This window comes from Bombina bombina, chromosome 2 (genome assembly GCF_027579735.1).
Source record: "Bombina bombina isolate aBomBom1 chromosome 2, aBomBom1.pri, whole genome shotgun sequence".
Classification (NCBI taxonomy): domain Eukaryota; kingdom Metazoa; phylum Chordata; class Amphibia; order Anura; family Bombinatoridae; genus Bombina; species Bombina bombina.
The window spans coordinates 146906353-146922659 of record NC_069500.1 but is presented as its reverse complement, the minus strand read 5'-3'; the positions used below and the strand labels follow the sequence as shown (position 1 = coordinate 146922659).

The 16307-nt window shown below is 42.3% G+C and overlaps 1 protein-coding gene across 1 annotated transcript in view; it reads right to left on the bottom strand.

Moving 5' to 3' along the window:
* Positions 1 to 16307, bottom strand: part of DDX4 (DEAD-box helicase 4) — a 110606-nt gene that overhangs the window by 66908 nt on the left and 27391 nt on the right. The window contains exon 3 of the mRNA XM_053699690.1: positions 11358 to 11503. Within this exon, the coding sequence (XP_053555665.1) occupies positions 11358 to 11503 (146 nt within the window). The remainder of the gene's footprint in view (positions 1 to 11357; positions 11504 to 16307) is intronic.

Genomic DNA, 16307 nt, shown 5'->3' with positions numbered 1-16307 from the left:
CGTAATTCTTTCAGGAGGCTGCTGTCCAGCAGTCGCATATGCCAGGCGGATGATACTCCTCAGCGAAAAAGAAAGAGAGGTAGCCGTAGCTTTCTGACCCCTTCGTTTTCAAGAATAAACAATGAATAATGAAGATGATTGACGGAAATCCTTAGTTGCCTGAAAGTAAAACTTCAAGGTACGGACCACGTCCAGGTTATGTAACAGACGCTCCTTCTTAGAAGAAGGATTAGCACACAAGGAAGGAACAACAATTTCATGATTAATATTCTTATTTGAAACAACCTTAGGAAGCAATCCAGGTTTGGAACGCAAAACCACCTTATCAGAATGAAATATAAGATAAGGCGAATCACATTGTAACGCTGAAAGCTCAGAAAGTCTACGAGCCGAAGAAATAGCAACCAAAAACAAATCTTTCCAAGATAATAATTTAATATCAATGAAATGCATGGGTTCAAAAGGAACCCCTTGAAGAACTCTAAGAACTAAATTCAAACTCAGGGAGGAGTAATTGGTCTAAATACAGGCTTAACTCTGGTTAAAGCCTGACAAAAAGACTGAACATCTGCCAAATGTTTGTGAAGCAAAATTGACAAAGCAGAAATCTGTCCCTTTAAAGGGCCACTAAACCCAAAATCTTTCTTTCATGATTCAGATAGAGAATATAAATTTAAACATTACAATTTACTTCCATTATTTATTTTGCTTCATTTTTTAAATATCCTTAGTTGAAGAAAAAAACAATGCACATGGTGAGCCAATTACATGATGCTTCTATGTGCAGCAACCAATCAGCAGCTAGTGAGCATATCTAGATATGCTTTTCATCAAAGACTATCAAGAGAATAAAACAAATTAGATAATATAAGTAAATTAGAAAGATGTTTAAAAATTGCATTCTCTTTCTAAATCATAAAAGAAAAAATGTGGGTGGCATGTCCCTTTAAGGAACTTGCTGATAACCCTTTCTCCAATTCTTCTTGGAGAAAAGACAGAATCCTGGGAATCCTAACTTTACTCCATGAGTAACCCTTGGATACACACCAATAAAGATATTTACGCCATATCATATGATAGATTTTTCTAGTGACAGGCTTACGTGCCTGTATCAAAGTATTGATGACCGAATCAGAGAATCCACACTTAAATAAAATCAAGCGTTCAATCTCCAAGCAGTCAGCTGCAGAGAATTTAGATTTGGATGTTGGAAAGGACCTTGAATGAGAAGGTCCTGTCTCAAAGGAAGTTTCCACGGTGGCAGAGAGGACATGTCCACTAGATCCGCATACCAAGTCCTGCGTGGCCACGCAGGCGCTATCAGGATTACTGAAGCTCTCTCCTGTTTGATCCGAGCAATCACGCGTGGAAGGAGAATAAACGGTGGAAACACATAAGCTAGGCTGAACGACCAAGGCACTGCACAGGCATCTATCAGTTCGGCATGAGGATCCCTCGACCTGGATCCGTATCGTGGAAGCTTGGCATTCTGACGAGATGCCACCAGATCCAATTCCGGTCTGCCCCATTGGCGAATAAATTAAGCAAACACCTCCGGGTGGAGTTCCCACTCCCCCGGATGAAAAGTCTGACGACTTAGAAAATCCGTTTCCCAGTTTTCTACTCCTGGGATGTAGATTGCCGACAGATAACAAGAGTGGGCCTCCGCCCATCAGATTATCTTGGATACTTCTATCATCGCCAAGGAACTCCTTGTTCCCCCCTGATGATTGATAAGCCACAGTCGTGATATTGTCCGACTGGAATCTGAGGCCACGCCTGAAACGCATTGAATATTGCTCTCGGTTCCAGAATATTGATTGGAAGTAGAGACTCCACCTGAGTCCAAACACCCTGAGCCTTCAGGGAATTCCAGACTGCACCACAGCCCAGTAGACTGGCGTCCGTTGTCACCATCACCCACGAGGGTCTACAGAAACACGTCACCTGGGACAGATGATCCAGCGACAACCACCAAAGAAGAGAATCTCTTGTCTCTTGGTCCAGATTTATCTGAAGAGATAAATTCGCATAGTCCCCATTCCACTGTCCGAGCATGCACAGCTGCAGTGGTCTGAGATGAAAGCGAGCAAACGGGATGATGTCCATTGCCGCTACCATTAATCCAATTACCTCCATACACTGAGCCACCGATGGCCGAGGAATGGACTGAAGTGCTCAGCAAGTATTTAGAATTTTTGATTTTCTGACCTCCGTCAGAAATATTTTCATGTCTACCGAGTCTATTATAGTTCCCAAGAAGGGAACCCTTGTCCGTGGAACTAGTGAACTCTTTTCTATGTTCACCTTCCAACCGTGAGTTCTCAGGAAGGACAACACAGTGTCCGTGTGAGATTTTGTCAGATGATAAGTTGACGCCTGAATCAAAATATCGTCCAGATAAGGCGCCACTGCTATTCCCCGCGGTCTGAGAACCGCCAGAAGGGACCCTAAAACCTTTGTGAAGATCCTGGGTGCTGTGGCTAACCCGAAGGTAAGAGCCACAAACTGAAAATGTTTGTCCAGGAAGGCAAACCTTAGGAACTGATGATGATCCCTGTGAATAGGGATAAGAAGATATGCATCCTTCAAGCCCACGGTAGTCATATATTGACCCTCCTGAATCATTGGTAAGATTGTTCGTATAGTCTCCATCTTGAACAATGGGACTCTGAGAAACTTGTTTAGACACTTGAGATCTAAAATGGGTCTGAAAGTTCCCTCTTTTTTGGGAACCACAAAAAGATTTGAGTAAAACCCTGGCCCTGTTCCAGTTTTGGAACGGGACAAATTACTCCCATGGTAGAGAGGTCTTTTACACAGCGTAAGAACGCCTCTCTTTTTATCTGGTCTACAGACAATCGTGAAAGATGAAATCTCCCTCTGGGGAGAAAATCCTTGAATTCCAGTTGATACCCGTGGGTCACGATTTCCAATGCCCAGGGGTCCTGAACATCTCTTGCCCAAGCCTGGGCAAAGAAAGAAAGTCTGCCCCCCTACTAGATCCGGTCCCGGATCAGGGGCCGCCCCTTCATGCTGTCTTTGTAGCATTGTTTACCTTTATTCCAAGCCTGGTTGGGTCTCCAGATGGACTTGGATTGAGCAAAATTCCCTTCCTGCTTTGTGGAGGAAGAGGAAGCAGAGGGTACTCCTTAAAAATTTCGAAAGGAACGAAAAGGTAGGGCGTGACCTTTACCTCCAGTAATGTCAGAAATGATTTCCTTCAATTCAGGCCCGAATAGGAATAGCTAAAAGCTTAGATTTTGATGACACATCAGCAGACCACGATTTGAGCCATAGCGCTCTACGCGCTAAAATGGCAAATCCTGCATTTTTCGCTGCTAACTTTAAATAGCTCCCTCGACCTTAGGGACCGACTGCCAAGAGTCCCGAATGGTGTCTGATATGGGATACATTTTCTAGAAATTAGGGGGAGGAGAGAACGGTATACCCGGTCTGTCCCATTCCTTTTTTATAATTTCCGAAATTCTTTTAGGAACCGGAAAAACATCAGTGTAAGTAGGTACCTCCAAATATTTGTCCATTTTACACAATTTCTCTGGTGGGATTACAATAGGGTCACAATCATCCAGAGTTGCTAAAACCTCCCTAAGAAACAGGCGGAGGTGTTCAAACTTAAATTTAAAAGACATGACGTCTGAATCTGTCTGAGGTAACATACTTTCTGGGTCTGAAAGTTCTCCCTCAGACAATAATTCCCTGACCCCCAACTCAGAGCCCTGTGAGGGTATATCGGAAATAGCCAACAAAGCATCAGAGGATTCAGTATGTACATTAATACCTGACCTACTGCGTTTACCCTGTAACACTGGTAATTTAGATAATACCTCTGTAAGGGTAGTTGACATAACTGCAGCCATATCCTGCAGAGTAAAAGAATTAGACGCACTTGATGTACTTGGCGTCGCTTGTGTGAGCGTTAAAGGTTGTGACACTTGGGGAGAATTAGATGGCATATACCGATTCTCTTCAGACTGAGAATCATCCTTAAGCACACTTTCATTACCTAAAATATGCTTTTTACATTGTAAGGCCCTTTCAGTACAAGAGGTACACAAATTAAGAGGGGGTACCACAATGGCTTCTAAACACATAGAGCAATGAGTTTCCTCAATGTCAGACATGTTGAACAGATTAACAATAACCACAATAGTCGTAAATCACCTTATTTATTGATTTAAAACACTTTTTGAAAAATGTGTACTGCGCCTTTAAGAAATAAAAAGCGCACAATTTTTCTCAGATTGACAAAAAACGTATTTACCCTCTAAGAGACATTTTTAAGCAAAAAAATATGTTTGACTGAAAAAAATAACCCCTGCACCCAGAGTACTACAAAAAGACTCTACAACGATCTGGTGAACAGAACAGAAGTTTAGGCCCCACCGGAGCAAATGCCTGCTGCCTTCTCAGTCAGAGTCAACTGCGCGTCTGAGCGTGCAAAATAGGCCCCGCCCATCATGGACGTTGTGCTAATAGTCTGAACAACCGCATGGGAAGCGGTCTGAAAACAAGACATGTGGTCCCCTTGAAAATAAATAAACTTGCAGCCCTTGTTAATAAACTATAATTCTCAAGCTGCCTCTCCCAGTGTCAAGCCCCATATAGTATAACGTTTATATGTTAGGCAATATGAATAAACATAGGTTTCTCAGTAACACCCTCATTGTACAGGTCTACTGCTTACCCCTTCCCTTGCAGGGAAACAAATGTCAGCCAGCTCTGATATACCAAGTCTCCTCAGAATAAAAGACTGAACATACCTCAATGCTGCTTGTAGCATGACACCGTTCTCCACACTGAAGATTTCTCTTGCACTACCTTCAGAAGTTCTGTGGGAACCAAAATGGACCTTAGTTACATCTGCTAAGATCATCAACCTCAGGGCAGAAATCTTCTCCTCTTATCTCCCTGAGGAAAATAGTACTCACAGGTACCATTTAAAATAAAAAAACTTCTTGATTGAAGAATCTAAAACTAACACGTCTTCCTATTACAAACACAGGCAGAGAATGACTGGGGGTGGAGGGAAGGAAGGAGCTCTTTGAGCCGAAGAGATAGCTACGAAAAACAAAACTTTCCAAGATAGAAGCTTAATATCTATGGAATGCATAGGTTCAAACGGAACCCCTTGAAGAACTTTAAGAACCAAGTTTAGGCTCCATGGTGGAGCAACAGGTTTAAATACAGGCTTGATCCTGACCAAGGCCTGACTAAACGCTTGAACGTCTGGGACATCTGCCAGACGTTTGTGTAAACAAATAGACAAAGCAGATATTTGTCCCTTTAAGGAACTAGCTGATAATCCCTTCTCCAATCCTTCTTGGAGAAAAGACAAAATTCTAGGAATCCTAATCTTACTCCATGAGTAACCCTTGGATTCACACCAACAAAGATATTTGCGCCAAATCTTATGATAGATTTTCCTGGTTACAGGCTTTCTAGCCTGAATCAGGGTATCAATGACCAACTCAGAGAAACCACGCTTTGATAGAATCAGGCGTTCAATCTCCAAGCAGTCAGATGCAGAGAAATTAGATTTGGATGCGTGAATGGACCTTGGATTAGAAGGTCCTGCCTCATTGGCAGAGTCCACGGTGGAACAGATGACATGTCTACCAGGTCTGCATACCAAGTCCTGCGTGGCCACGCAGGCGCTATCAGAATCACCGAAGCTCTGTCCTGCTTGATTCTGGCAACCAGACGTGGGAGGAGAGGAAACGGTGGAAATACATAAGCCAGATTGAAGGACCAGGGCACTGCTAGAGCATCTATAAGTACCGCCTGGGGATCCCGGGACCTGGACCCGTAACGCGGAAGTTTGGCGCTCTGTCGGGATGCCATCAGATCCAATTCTGGTGTGCCCCATAGCTGAGTCAGCTGGGCAAATACCTACGGGTGGAGCTCCCACTCCCCCGGATGAAAAGTCCGACGACTTAGGAAATCCGCCTCCCAGTTCTCTACCCCTGGGATATGAATTCCTGAGAGATGGCAAGAGTGAGCCTCCGCCCATCGGATAATTTTGGTTACCTCCATCATCGCTAGAGAACTCCGTGTTCCTCCTTGATGATTGATATAGGCTACAGTTGTGATGTTGTCCGACTGAAATCTGATGAATTTGGCCGCAGCTAGCTGAGGCCACGCCTGAAGCGCATTGAATATCGCTCTCAGTACTAGAATGTTTATCGGGAGGAGAGATTTCTCCCGAGACCATAAGCCCTGTGCTTTCAGGGATTTCCAGACTGCACCCCAGCCTAGCAGGCTGGCATCTGTCGTTACTATGAGCCACTCTGGCCTGCGGAAACATATTCCCTGAGACAGGTGGTCCTGAGACAACCAGAGAAGAGAATCTCTGGTCTCTTGGTCCAGATGCAGTTGAGGAGATAAATCTACATAATCCCCATTCCACTGTTTGAGCATGCATAGTTGCAGTGGTCTGAGGTGTAGGCGGGCATAAGGAACTATGTCCATTGCCGCTACCATAAGTCCGATTACCTCCATACACTGAGCCACTGATGGCCGAGGAATGGAATGAAGAGCTCGGCAAGTGATTAAAAGTTTTGATTTTCTGACCTCCGTCAGAAATATTTTCATGTCTACCGAGTCTATCAGAGTCCCTAGGAAGGAAACTCTTGTGAGAGGGACGAGAGAACTCTTTTTTATGTTCACCTTCCACCCGTGAGATCTCAAAAAAGCCAACACGATGTCCATGTGAGACTTGGCTAGCTGGAAAGTCGACGCCTGAATTAAGATGTCGTCTAGATAAGGCGCCACTGCTATACCCCGCGGTCTTAGAACCGCCAAAAGGGACCCTAGCACCTTTGTGAAAATTCTGGGAGCCGTGGCCAACCCGAAGGGAAGAGCCACAAACTGGTAATGCCTGTCCAGAAAGGCGAATCTGAGGAATTGAGGATGATCTCTGTGAATAGGGATGTGTAGATACGCAGTCTTTAAGTCCACGGTAGTCATATATTGACCCTCCTGGATCAAAGGAAGAATAGTCTGAATAGTCTCCATCTTGAAAGATGGAACTCTGAGGAATTTGTTTAGAATTTTGAGATCCAAGATTGGTCTGAAAGTTCCCTCTTTTTTGGGAACCACAAACAGGTTGGAGTAAAAACTTAGTAACTTTGCACAACTATGCAAATAAACAATTAACCTCTTAATGTAAAAACCGGATAGAAAAAAACTTCAAAACCGGTAAAATAACGCTCAGCACCTTGCCACAGCTCTGCTGTGGCGCCTACCTGCCCTTTAGGAACGATTTGTGGGCAAAAAAACCCTCTTTACAGCCCTCAAATACAGCAGGAATCTCTGGAGAAGTAGGTGGATGCTTCTGAGGTAAATAAACTGTGCAACTGAAAATAGGCCCCTCCAACCTCACTCGAAGTTATGGGGCCTAAAAAACACCACAGAGTGTTTCTTAAACTAGCCATGTGGGTTAATAACCCTTAACAAGCCACAAGACCCCTTAAAGTCCCTCAAAAAACGTTTTATTTGTAACTAAACCAAAAGTTTTTTCCTATTAGTGTCACCAGTAACAATGAGCCCTTTAAGCAAGCTTGGATTCCTCTTTTACTGAATACAGCTTACCTTTCCCTCATGGGGATATTGCCAGCCTTTTCTAGAAATAACACAGTCTGTCTAGAAAAAAATAGACTGAACATACCTTAATGCAGTTTAGCCTGCAAACTGTTCCCCCAACTGAAGTTTTCCTGTACTCTTCAGCCCTTGTGAGAACAGCAGTGGATCTTAGTTACAAAATGCTAAGATCATCATCCTCCTTGCAGAAATCTTCATCCCTTTTCTGCCAGAGAGTAAATAGTACACACCGGTACCATTTAAAATAAACTTTTGCTTGAGAAAATAAAAAACATTTTTGTCACCACACTCACTTTGCCCTTCCTAGCAGTTAAGCAGGCAGAGAGAATGACTGGGGGTGGAGCTAAGGGAGGAGCTATATAGACAGCTCTGCTGTGGGTGATCACTCTGCCACTTCCTGTAGGGAAGGAGAATATCCCACAAGTATGGATGACTCGATACATCTTACAAGAGAAAAGAAATACCTTTATCAGGTAAGCATACATTTTCTTTTCACGGATAAACTTAATTAGTAATGGGATTCAATACCCAAGCTAGAGTACACAGATGATACGGGAGGGACAAGACAGGGAACCTAAACGGAAGGCACCACTGCTTGAAGAACCTTTCTCCCAAAAGCAGCCTCAGCCGAGGCAAAGGTGTCAAATTTGTAGAACTTTGAAAAAGTGTGAAGAGAGGACCAAGTTACAGCCTTGCAAATCTGTTCCACAGAAGCCTCATTTTTGAACGCCCATGAGGAAGCAACAGCCCCCGTGGAATGAGCCGTAATTCCCTCTGGCGGCTGCTGTCCAGCAGTCTCATATGCAAACCGTAAGATACTCTTCAGCCAAAAAGAAAGAAGTAGCCGTAGCTTTCTGTCCCTTACGTTTTCCTGAAAAAAAAAACACAAACAAAGAAGAAGACTGACGAAAGTCCTTAGTCGCCTGCAGGTAAAACTTTAAAGCACGGACCACAACCAAATTGTGAAGGAGACGTTCCTTCTGAAAAGAAGGATTAAGACACAAGGACGGAACAACAATCTCCTGATTAATGTTCCTATCAGAAACAACCTTAGGAAGAAACCCTAATATAGTACGTAAAAACTACCTTATCTAAATGGAAAATACGGTAAGGAGACTCGTACTGCAATGCCGAGAGCTCTGACACTCTTCGAGCAGAAGAAATAGCAACAAGAAATAAAACTTTCCAAGATAACAACTTAATATCTAAGGAATGCATAGGATCAAACGGAGCCCCTTGAAGAACTTTGAGAACTAAATTAAGACTCCATGGAGGAGTAACTGGTTTGAACACAGGCCTGATCCTGACCAAGGCCTGGCAAAATGATTGAACATCTGGGACATCTACCAGACGTTTGGGCAAAAAAAAAAGATAAAGCAGAGATTTGACCCTTTAGAGAACTTGTCGATAAACCCTTCTACAAACCCTCACGGAGAAAGGACAAAATTCTAGGAATCCTAACTCTACTCCATGAGTAGCCCTTGGATTCACATGGATTCATCCATTACTTGTGGGATATTCTCCTTCCCAACAGGAAGCTGCAAGAGGATCACCCACAGCAGAGCTGTCTATATAGCTCCTCCCCTAACTGCCACCTCCAGTCATTCGACCGAAGACAAGCAAGAGAAAGGAGAAACTATAGGGTGCAGTGGTGACTGTAGTTTAAAAATAAAAAACACCTGCCTTAAAATGACAGGGCGGGCCGTGGACTGGATACACCACAAGAGAAATAAATTTATCAGGTAAGCATAAATTTTGTTTTCTCTTGTAAGGTGTATCCAGTCCACGGATTCATCCATTACTTGTGGGATACCAATACCAAAGCTATAGGATACGGATGAAGGGAGGGACAAGGCAGATACTTAAACGGAAGGTACCACTGCCTGTAAAACCTTTCTCCCAAAAATAGCCTCCGAAGAAGCAAAAGTATCAAATTTGTAGAATTTAGAAAAAGTATGAAGCAAAGACCAAGTCGCCGCCTTACAAATCTGTTCAACAGAAGCCTCATTTTTAATAGCCCATGTGGAAGCCACCGCTCTAGTGGAATGAGCTGTAATTCTTTCAGGAGGCTGCTGGCCAGCAGTCTCATAAGATAAGCGGATTATACTTCTTAACCAAAAGGAAAGAGAAGTTGCTGAAGCCTTTTGGCCTCTTCTCTGTCCAGAGTAAACAACAAACAATGCCGATGTTTGACGAAAATCCTTAGTAGCTTGTAAATAAAACTTTAAAGCACGAACCACGTCAAGATTATGTAATAGACGTTCCTTCTTTGAAGAAGGATTAGGACACAGTGACGGAACAACAATCTCCTGATTGATATTCTTATTAGATACCACCTTAGGAAGAAACCCAGGTTTGGTACGCAAAACTACCTTATCTGCATGGAAGATCAGATAAGGGGAATCACACTGTAAGGCAGATAATTCTGAAACTCTTCGAGCCGAAGAAATAGCTACCAAAAACAGAACTTTCCAAAATAAAAGCTTGATATCTATGGAATGCAGAGGTTCAAACGGAACCCCTTAAGAACTAAATTTAAACTCCATGGCGGAGCAACAAGTTTAAACACAGGCTTGATTCTAACTAAAGCCTGACAAAACGCCTGAACGTTTGGAACATCCGCCAGACGCTTGTGCAAAAGAACAGACAGAGCAGAAATCTGTCCCTTTAAGGAACTAGCTGACAATCCCTTCTCCAATCCCTCTTGGAGAAAAGATAATATCCTGGGAATCCTGACTTTACTCCATGAGTAACCCTTGGATTTACACCAATGAAGATATTTACACCATATCTTATGATAGATTTTCCTGGTGACGGGCTTTCGAGCCTGAATTAAAGTATCAATGCCTGACTCGGAGAAACCGTGTTTTGATAAAATCAAGCGTTCAATCTCCAAGCAGTCAGACGCAGAGAAATTAGATTTGGATGGTTGAAAGGACTCTTCAGTTATTAACCCCTTGAGAGTCATAAGAGCCTGGATCCTTGTCTCCTAATAAAGGTATAACCCATGTAAAGAAAGAACATGGTTTACAGCTTCGCAAGCAGATGCAGTGCCCTAGCAAGCTGCCCCAAAGTTACTCGAACCTAAGGAGAAAAATAGTCACATTATTTTCCACAGAGGGATTAACCCCTAAGTGCTGACCGTCAATACCTAGAAGGCAAGAGCACTTACCTGTGGATCCAGCTGCAGGACAGAAGCAGCTTCTTAGGTGTGACAGATACCAGCACTTCTGTCAGACACCTGTAGAAAAAGAAAAAACAGAGTAACCAACCCTTGTTTTCTATAAAGGGGTAGCATAGGTGAAATAAAGCAAGGATTACCTTGCCACCTTCTGTTAAAAGCCACCATTACTCTTACTAAAAAGATTTACATTGACACAGCATAGCCCCAAATCCTTGCTTGCAGGGAAAAGTACCCATTAAAGGATTAAATATCTACAGACACTAATCTTTGCACATCCTTCCGATGATAGAGGCAAATAATGACTGGGGGTTATGGGTAAGGGAAGTGACACAACAGCTCTGCTGGGGTGCTCTTTGCATCCTCCTGCTGGCCAGAAGTTGAATATCCCATAGTAATTGGAATTAAATCGTGGATTCTCCATGCCATAGGAAATATAATTTACAATGACACATGGAATAAAAATATTGATAACGTGTCCAACAACCTTGCAGTAATAAACTAGCATGGCATCATAAACAGTGATTGTGTAAGTGTGGAGATCAAAACATACCTATGGTTTGTAGAATTTCAAGCAGCTTGTCTTTCTTTTCAAACTGTCCAACCTCAAGAATGGTTTGTTCTACATCACTACAAGCTCCGCCAACTTGACCAACCGTGAGAAATAAATAATCTGGTTTTAGAAACTGTCCAGCCAACCTAAAAATAAAACATAATTTATGTAAGAACTTACTTGATAAATTCATTTCTTTCATATTGGCAAGAGTCCATGAGCTAGTGACATATGGGATATAGAGTACAATCCTACCAGGAGGGGCAAAGTTTCCCAAACCTCAAAATGCCTATAAATACACCCCTCACCACACCCACAATTCAGTTTAACGAATAGCCAAGGAGTGGGGTGATAAAGAAAGGAGTAGAAAGCATCAACATAGGAAATTTGGAAATAATTGTGCTTTATACAAAAAATCATAACCACCATAAAAAGGGTGGGCCTAGGTTTGAATAAAACCCCAAACCTTGTTCCTGAGGAGGAACTGGCATGATTACCCCTGAAGACTCCAGGTCTGAAACACACTTCAGAAAAGCCTGAGCTTTTACTGGATTTACAGGGATGCGTGAGAGAAAAAATCTTCTCACAGGAGGTCTTACTTTGAATCCTATTCGATACCCTTGAGAGACAATGCTCTGAATCCAATGATTTTGGACAGATTTTATCCAAAAAATCCTTGAAAAACCTTAATCTGCCCCCTACCAGCTGAGCTGGAATGAGGGCCGCACCTTCATGCGGACTTAGGGGCAGACTTTGGTTTCCTAAATGGCTTGGATTTATTCCAATTTGAGGAAGGCTTCCAACTGGAAGCAGATTCCTTGGGAGGAGGATTGAGTTTTTGTTCCTTATTCTGACGAAAGGAACGAAAACGGTTAAAAGCCTTAGATTTACCCGTAGGTTTTTTTATCCTGAGGTAAAAAAATCCTTTTCCTTCAGTGATAGTTGGAATAATAGAATCCAACTGAGAACCAAATAAATTATTACCTTGGAAAGAAAGAGATAGTAATCTAGATTTAGATGTCATATCAGCATTCCAAGATTTAAGCCACAAAGCTCTTCTAGCTAATACAGCTAAAGACATGGATCTAACATCAATTTTGATAATATCAAAAATGTCATCACAAATAAAATTATTAGCATGTTGCAGTAAGCGAGTTATGCTAGATATGTCAGGATCCAATTCTCGTTGCGCTAAATTCTCCAACCAAAAAGTTGAGGCAGCCGCAACATCAGCCAAAGAAATAGCAGGTCTGAGAAGATGACCTGAATATAAATAGGCCTTCCTTAGATAAGATTCAAGCTTCCTATCTAAAGGATCCTTAAAGGAAGTAATATCTTCCATAGGAATAGTGGTACGTTTAGCGAGAGTAGAAATAGCCCCATCAACTTTGGGGATTTTTTCCCAAAACTCTATAGATTTTGCTGGTAAAGGATACAATTTTTTAAACCTTGAAGAAGGAATAAAAGAAGTACCTGGCTTATTCCATTCCCTAGAAATCATATCAGAAAAAGCCTCAGGAATAGGAAAAACCCCTGGGGAAGCCACAGGAGGTTTAAAAACAGCATTTAAACGTTTATTAGACTGAACGTCAATAGGACTGGTTACCTCAATATCCAAAGTAATTAACACTTCTTTTAATAAAGAACGCATATACTCTATTTTAAATAAATAAGTAGATTTGTCAGTGTCACTGTCTGAGGAAGTATCTTCTGAATCAGATAGATCCTCATCAGAAGAGGATAAATTATTATTTTGCTGGTCATTTGAAATTTCATCAGCTAAATGATAAGTTTTAAAAGACCTTTCTCTTGTAAGGTGTATCCAGTCCACGGATCATCCATTACTTGTGGGATATTCTCATTCCCAACAGGAAGTTGCAAGAGGACACCCACAGCAGAGCTGTTATATAGCTCCTCCCCTCACTACCATATCCAGTCATTCTCTTGCAACTCTCAACGCACATGGAGGTAGTAAGAGAGAGTGGTGAAAAATAGTTCGTTTATTTTCTTCAATCAAAAGTTTGTTATATTTAAATGGTACCGGAGTTTTACTGTTTTATCTCAGGCAGAGATAGAAGAATCTGCCTGAGTTTTCTATGATCTTAGCAGGTTGTAACTAAGATCCATTGCTGTTCTCACATATATCTGAGGAGAGAGGCAACTTCAGAGGGAGAATGGCTTGCCGTTTACTCTGCTATGAGGTATGTGCAGTTAAATTTTTTTCTAGAATTGGAAATGCTAGAAAATGCTGCCGATACCTGATAAATGTAAGTTAAGCCTGAATACATGATTTAATAATGACTGGTATCATGTTTGCTCTCAGGGGTAATACCCTTATAAAAATGCTATATAAAACGTTTGCTGGCATGTTTAATCGTTTTTTATATATGCTTGGTGATAAAACTTTATTGGGGCCTAATTTTTTCCACATGGCTGGCTTTATTTTTGCCTAGAAACAGTTTCCTGAAGCTTTCCACTGTTGTAGTACGAGTGAGAGGGGCCTATTTTAGCGCTTTTTTGCGCAGTTAAAATTACAGACAGACATCCAATTTTCCTCAGAAGTTCCCTGAAGGTTACAGGACATCTCTAAAGGGCCTAAAGTCGTTTATTGGGGAAGGTAGGAGCCACAGTAGAGCTGTGGCAGTTTGTTGTGACTGTTAAAAAACGTCTGTCGTTTTTTTGATCCGTTTTTTGAACTAAGGGGTTAATCATCCATTTGCAAGTGGGTGCAATGCTCTGTTAGCCTATTACATACACTGAAAAATTTCGTTTGATTTACTGTCTTTTTTAAGTTTTTCAAATTTTGACAAAATTTGTTTCTCTTAAAGGCACAGTACCGTTTTTTATATTTGCTTGTTAACTTGATTTAAAGTGTTTTCCAAGCTTGCTAGTCTCATTGCTAGTCTGTACAAACATGTCTGACATAGAGGAAACTCCTTGTTCATTATGTTTAAAAGCCATGGTGGAACCCCCTCTTAGAATGTGTACCAATTGTACTGATTTCACTCTAAGCAATAAAGATCATATTCTGTCTTTAAAAAATTTATCACCAGAGGAATCTAACGAGGGGGAAGTTATGCCGACTAACTCTCCCCACGTGTCAGATCCTTTGACTCCCGCTCAAGGGACTCCCGCTCAAATGGCGCCAAGTACATCTAGGGCACCCATAGCGTTTACTTTACAAGACATGGCGGCAGTCATGGATAATACACTGTCAGTGGTATTAGCCAGACTACCTGAATTTAGAGGTAAGCGAGATAGCTCTGGGGTTAGACGAAATGCAGAGCATACTAACGCTTTAAGAACCATGTCTGATACTGCCTCACAATATGCTGAAGCTGAGGAAGGAGAGCTTCAGTGTGTGGGTGATGTTTCTGACTCAGGAAAGATACCCGATTCTGATATTTCTACATTTACATTTAAGCTTGAACACCTCCGCGTATTACTCAAGGAGGTTTTAGCTGCTCTGAATGACTGTGACACAATTGCAGTGCCAGAGAAATTGTGTAGACTGGATAAATACTATGCAGTGCCGGTGTGTACTGATGTTTTTCCAATACCTAAAAGGTTTACAGAAATTATTACTAAGGAATGGGATAGACCAGGTGTGCCGTTCTCTCCCCCTCCTATTTTTAGAAAAATGTTTCCTATAGACGCCACCACACGGGACTTATGGCAGACAGTCCCTAAGGTGGAGGGAGCAGTTTCTACTTTAGCAAAGCGTCCTACTATCCCTGTCAAGGACAGTTGTGCTTTTTCAGATCCAATGGATAAAAAATTAGAAGGTTACCTTAAGAAAATGTTTATTCAACAAGGTTTTATCCTACAGCCCCTTGCATGCATTTCTCCTGTCACTGCTGCTGCGGCGTTCTGGTTTGAGTCTCTGGAAGAGGCTTTACAGGTAGCGACTCCATTGGATGAAATACTTGACAAACTTAGAGCACTTAAGCTAGCCAATTCTTTTGTTTCTGATGCCATTGTTCATTTGACTAAACTAACGGCTAAGAATTCTGGTTTTGCTATACAGGCGCACAGGGCGCTATGGCTTAAATCATGGTCAGCTGACGTGACTTCAAAATCTAAGCTGCTTAACATTCCCTTCAAGGGGCAGACCCTATTCGGGCCTGGTTTGAAGGAGATTATTGCTGATATCACTGGAGGAAAAAGTCATGCCCTTCCTCAGGACAGGTCCAAATCCAGGGCCAAACAGTCTAATTTTCGTGCCTTTCGAAACTTCAAGGCAGGTGCGGCATCAACTTCCTCTAATGCGAAACAAGAGGGAACTGTTGCTCAGTCCAAGACGGTCTGGAGGCCAAACCAGACCTGGAACAAAGGTAAGCAGGCCAAAAAACCTGCTGCTGCCTCTAAGACAGCATGAAGGAACTGCCCCCTATCCGGTAACGGATCTAGTGGGGGGCAGACTTTCACTCTTCGCCCAGGCGTGGGCAAGAGATGCTCAGGATCCCTGGGCGTTGGAAATTATATCCAAGGGATATCTTCTGGACTTGAAAGCTTCTCCCCCAAAAGGGAGATTTCACCTTTCACAATTATCTGCAAACCAGATAAAGAGAGAGGCATTCTTACACTGTGTACGAGACCTCCTAGTTATGAGAGTGATCCATCCAGTTCCAAAAGTGGAACAAGGACAGGGTTTTTACTCAAATCTGTTTGTGGTTCCCAAAAAAGAGGGAACCTTCAGACCAATTTTGGATCTAAAGATCTTAAACAAATTCCTCAGAGTTCCATCATTCAAGATGGAAACTATTCGTACCATCCTACCTATGATCCAGGAGGGTCAATATATGACTACAGTGGATCTAAAGGATGCTTATCTTCACATTCCGATACACAAAGATCATCATCGGTTTCTCAGGTTTGCCTTTCTGGACAGGCATTACCAGTTTGTAGCTCTTCAATTTGGATTAGCTACAGCCCCAAGAATCTTCACGA